We start from the raw sequence: 4313 nt of genomic DNA on the forward strand, positions 1-4313 counted from the left end.
TTTAAAATTAGTATCAAGAATATATTTTGTATTAAAGATAATTGTTACTTAAAAAGATACGAAAGAAATTCAGTAATTACTTTTCTTAGCAATAAAATAATATTTTTCTGTGCGTAGCGACCAGTTTGAGTATCCTATATAATTATTTTAACAAAATTATTTTTAGATCTGTATTTATCTAAATTTTTAGATACTTTAACAGAATCATTCTTTTCGTGACATCTGTGATATTTACACGAGAACCTTTCCGTCTACTTAATACTAGGTACAAAAATGACATTCGGTAGAAAATAAAGAATATCTCCCGAGCATTTTGCAGTTATATTTCAACCTGTTAGCACAGGAGACGAGGTTTTCCCGCAAGAGGAGAGAATCACGTTCTTATTGCGTCTTTTCATGGTGCGGAAGATCGCCTGCAAAAAGCGCCCGCCGCTGATGTATCTTCCGCGTTGTATACTAACAGGTTAATATTCTACACGTAGTAAAACAAAAAAGATAATACGAGCGCGCGGGGGCGAGTGATGGCGCGTCGCGAATACGGTAATTAAAATGCCCCGGCAGGAAACGACGTCGCGCCACGACTCCTTTATTATCCTACCACGCGACGACGCCACGTACCCGAGTTTTTCTGCGACTCATCGCTCAGTTCGCGGCATCGGATATTGCGGCGGCAGCAACATTGTTGATTTTTTTATTTCTTCTTTTCCTCGAGATGGGGGTTTTCTGCGGGTTGCGCAAGAAAGTAATGCAAATGCCCGCGAGCGCACAATTTGCGCGAACTAGCAGGAGGAACTATCGTCGCCGCGCGATTATGTAACCGTTGTATGACAATAGAAGGAGTATCCCATAATTTTTCACGCTGCGGTTGCGGTTGATAAGAACTTGATCCATCACGCATGTATTTTATCGACGGTCCAAGTTAATTCTAAATCGCGCAAAGTCATTGGTTTGCTTCTACGAGATTGCGATAATCTCAGGCTTCTTCTTGACGCATCGCAACGTCAACAAGTTAACGAGTTTCCGTCGTTGTTTCTTGTGGGTAGCGAACATCAAAAGCCACAGAATCGGCCATATTAGTCGGCATATCTTCATCACCACGAGCTTGTTCATGCAAGCGAAGAGCAAGCCGAAAAACCATGGTGCGCCCATCAGCAAGTACAGCTGCAAGAAGAGGAAGTACTTTTTCCTAAGAGCGTTGGACTGATTCCTCGTCGCTATCTCTGTGCTTTGTTGTATTCGTATAATCTTGTACGTGGTGAACACAAATAGCACATTGTTCAGGAGGAGTGTCAGCATAGGTAGGCCGAAGAAATATAAGTTCACCACGTAGTTCGGCCCGTCATGATAACGGCGGTAATTCGGCTTAAACGGGAGGTCCTCCGGGATGCCAGGGCAAAATTCCAAGATGATAGCGACGACGGCGGGTAGGAAGGCGCCGCCCCACGCGAAAACTCCGTACAGCCGGAGTCGCCTGTTCTCCTCTTGATTCGTCTGCTTACCCGAGCTTATCATCCAGCGAAACCGCGTAATGGACAGTGCCATGTCGAAGCAGATCACATTCAACCAGAATACCGTGGCGTTCGTAAAGTACTGCATTAGTACCCACAAGAATGTTTCCAAGTTGTCGCTCATCGAGATGCCGCACAAGTTACAGTAGCCGAGAAACGTCAGCAAGGACCCCTGCAGCAGCAGGCAGACGTTGTGGCGGAGCACCGCGCGATTGTAGATGCTCCTGGCGAGTTGCGGAACAGACAGGTATACCACGACGACGATAATGGTGAGAGCAACGTGGGCCACGTTGGTGTCCATGTAAGTCTGAGTGCCCCAGAAGAACACATTCCTTAGATCGCTGCAGTGATGAGCAATCTGCGTTTCATTCTCCTTTGACGATACATTCGTCATGCTGACGGTGGTAATGGTGGTGATGATCGTCACAGTAATGATCGTCGTCGTCGTCGTTGTCATCGTTGTCGTGGTTTTCATTATCACTGTCGTCTCCGTCGAATTCTCTCGAGTCACTTCTGAGACTCCGGTCTCCGCGCATTTGATCAGCACCGTCGTACCGTTGATCATGTTTTCGATACAATAGTCCCTCGGCGCGCGAAAGATGGAATAAATGCGAGGGAGGTCGTATGGATGATGTTGCAAATCGTCCTCCTCGTTATCGCGGCAGTTCAAGCCCTGCACGGACGTAATCAATGTGATAATCTGCTGCGGATGTTGGGCGATTGTTCGCAAGGCATCGTGCGTGGTGTAGTTGAACTTGTTCGGTTCCTCGTGGACACACTCTAGGTCTTCGTTGAACGCGTAACCGGCGAAGCAGCATTTCTTCGACGCGTTTGATCGATGCACGACCTCCGGATGACTCGGACGGGCCGCAATCGGGACCAGGTGTAGCAGAAGAATCGCGATGAACGATGGCACGTGCATGCTGACACACCCGATGCCTCACGTCCTCGCACTGACCGACCGTATCCGGAGACTCCGGAGTGTGACGATCACGGACGTGTCTTCCCGGCATTTGACAAGTCGGAAACAATCGGGGACTGACGATGTCTTGCCGGCGCAGTATCGCCGCCGTGATTTTTCTTTCATTTCTCTGGATGACGCAGCCATGCCAGACATATGAACGTTTATCGTGTGATGGTAGTAGACAGGTTCCAACACAGACAATTATCGTGGCTGCAAGCCACGGACAATACATGCGGTCAATTTTCACAACATGACTACTATTTCCAGTAAAATCAATGAATCTTATGGAAACGAGAGTTTTGAAATCTTTCAATCGACGCATTGCGTAATGCATTGTTATAAAAACGATTGATACTGAGAGGAAGCGAAGTGTTGCCTGATTATGTTGCTGAACTTTCCATTTCTTGAAAATTTAAGGAGGTGTTTCAGTCTTTTCACATATAAGAATTTAATCAAATATTGAAAAGTTTGTAATTAAATTAATAATTAATGAGTACACTGAAAGAAAGAATGATCTTGCAATTATAGTGAAAATTATCTATAAATACGAAAAATGAGCTAAAATGAACTAGCAAACACTACGATATTGGATATGTTTTATGTCTAATCAATATAGATGATAGAGATAGAATTTATATCCAAATCATTATTGTCAAATTTATTCAGACAGTCTCGCTATAATGCTCTTCTCTAAATGTGATTCATATTTAATTATGAAACCTAAATTTTCTTGCATATTGTTAAAATATTGTGCTATGAACTGTATGCGTATGATACACGATTTTTTTCTATCACATACGAAAAACAGCGATAATTTTAGCTGAAGCAATAAAATATTTTTTTGCGAGTAAGCATTCCTGAATTTTTCAGATTTTTTGACCGTACAGCTTTCTTAAAATAATTTTCTAAAATAGCTTAAATTCTTATTAGAAGAAAGATTTAATTGTAAACAAAACATATGAATTGTGAAGAGTTATATGGATATAAAAGAATGAAATTTAAAGAATATTTTAAAATAAAAAAAAATGAAATTTCACCGTATCATTTTTGTGTAAGAGTGTAATATGTTCATTAATTCTCTTTAAATGATGTCACATTAGTAAAAATGTAACAACGTCGTTTCCACCAGAATATCAATACCTAAATTAAATTTAAATAATTACTATAAACAATTTTTCTTCAATATTTTCAAAAATATTCATTTCTGTCGTAAAAAAATTAAATTTCATTCATTATTTATTTTTTAGAAGATAGCAATAGCATTTTGTTCCTTTATGCTCTCGTGTTTAAGATAAGGAAAGTTACGTAATTTCCCTTCATTTTTGAAAAACCTTAAAAATAAGATGTATTTCTTTGTAATAAGATATTTTTGTTGAATTTATAAGAAGCCATTATATGCATTAATTCATATATTTAAAATATTACGCTTAATTTAGTATCAATTTTATGTAGCTTTATTAAATTTAAATTGAATAAGAGAATCCTATTTTTATTCAAAATGGATCTTGATGCTTAATAATATATATATGTAAATAATTGTAGATACATATATATATATATGTAAATAAATTTATAAATACATTTATCAGTTGTTTAAACTGCGCTAATTCAGTTGTCGGTTTTGAAATGCATTCATAAACTAAAGTTGGAAATAAATCACACAAATTACATAATCGTTAATTGAAAAATGAAAAATTTATAAATTTATAAATATATAAATTTTATGCAAATATGTAAATTTTGATGAAAAGATTTTCGAACTTGAGTGTTAGAGAAGAGTAACAATTTACGCGCTACATTAGAGAATATCGAAGTTTTATTTCTTATTTACATAAAAAATT

At 38.8% G+C, this 4313-nt stretch overlaps 1 protein-coding gene across 1 annotated transcript; it reads right to left on the reverse strand.

Annotated features, from left to right (window-relative positions):
• Positions 1-511: 511 nt before the first annotated feature.
• Positions 512-2430, reverse strand: LOC108693287. Its single transcript, XM_018202158.1, has one exon. It carries the CDS (start codon positions 2428-2430, stop codon positions 955-957), a length of 1476 nt encoding a protein of 491 aa, XP_018057647.1. The 3' UTR covers positions 512-954.
• Between the last annotated feature and the right edge of the window lie 1883 nt (positions 2431-4313).

The sequence above is a fragment of the Atta colombica genome, unplaced genomic scaffold, assembly GCF_001594045.1.
Source record: "Atta colombica isolate Treedump-2 unplaced genomic scaffold, Acol1.0 scaffold9, whole genome shotgun sequence".
Lineage (NCBI taxonomy): Eukaryota > Metazoa > Arthropoda > Insecta > Hymenoptera > Formicidae > Atta > Atta colombica.

What these genes read in the sequence shown, in the direction of transcription:
- LOC108693287 (XM_018202158.1), bottom strand. Translation starts at nt 2,430, where the DNA reads ATGCACGTGCCATCGTTCATCGCGATTCTTCTGCTACACCTGGTCCCG.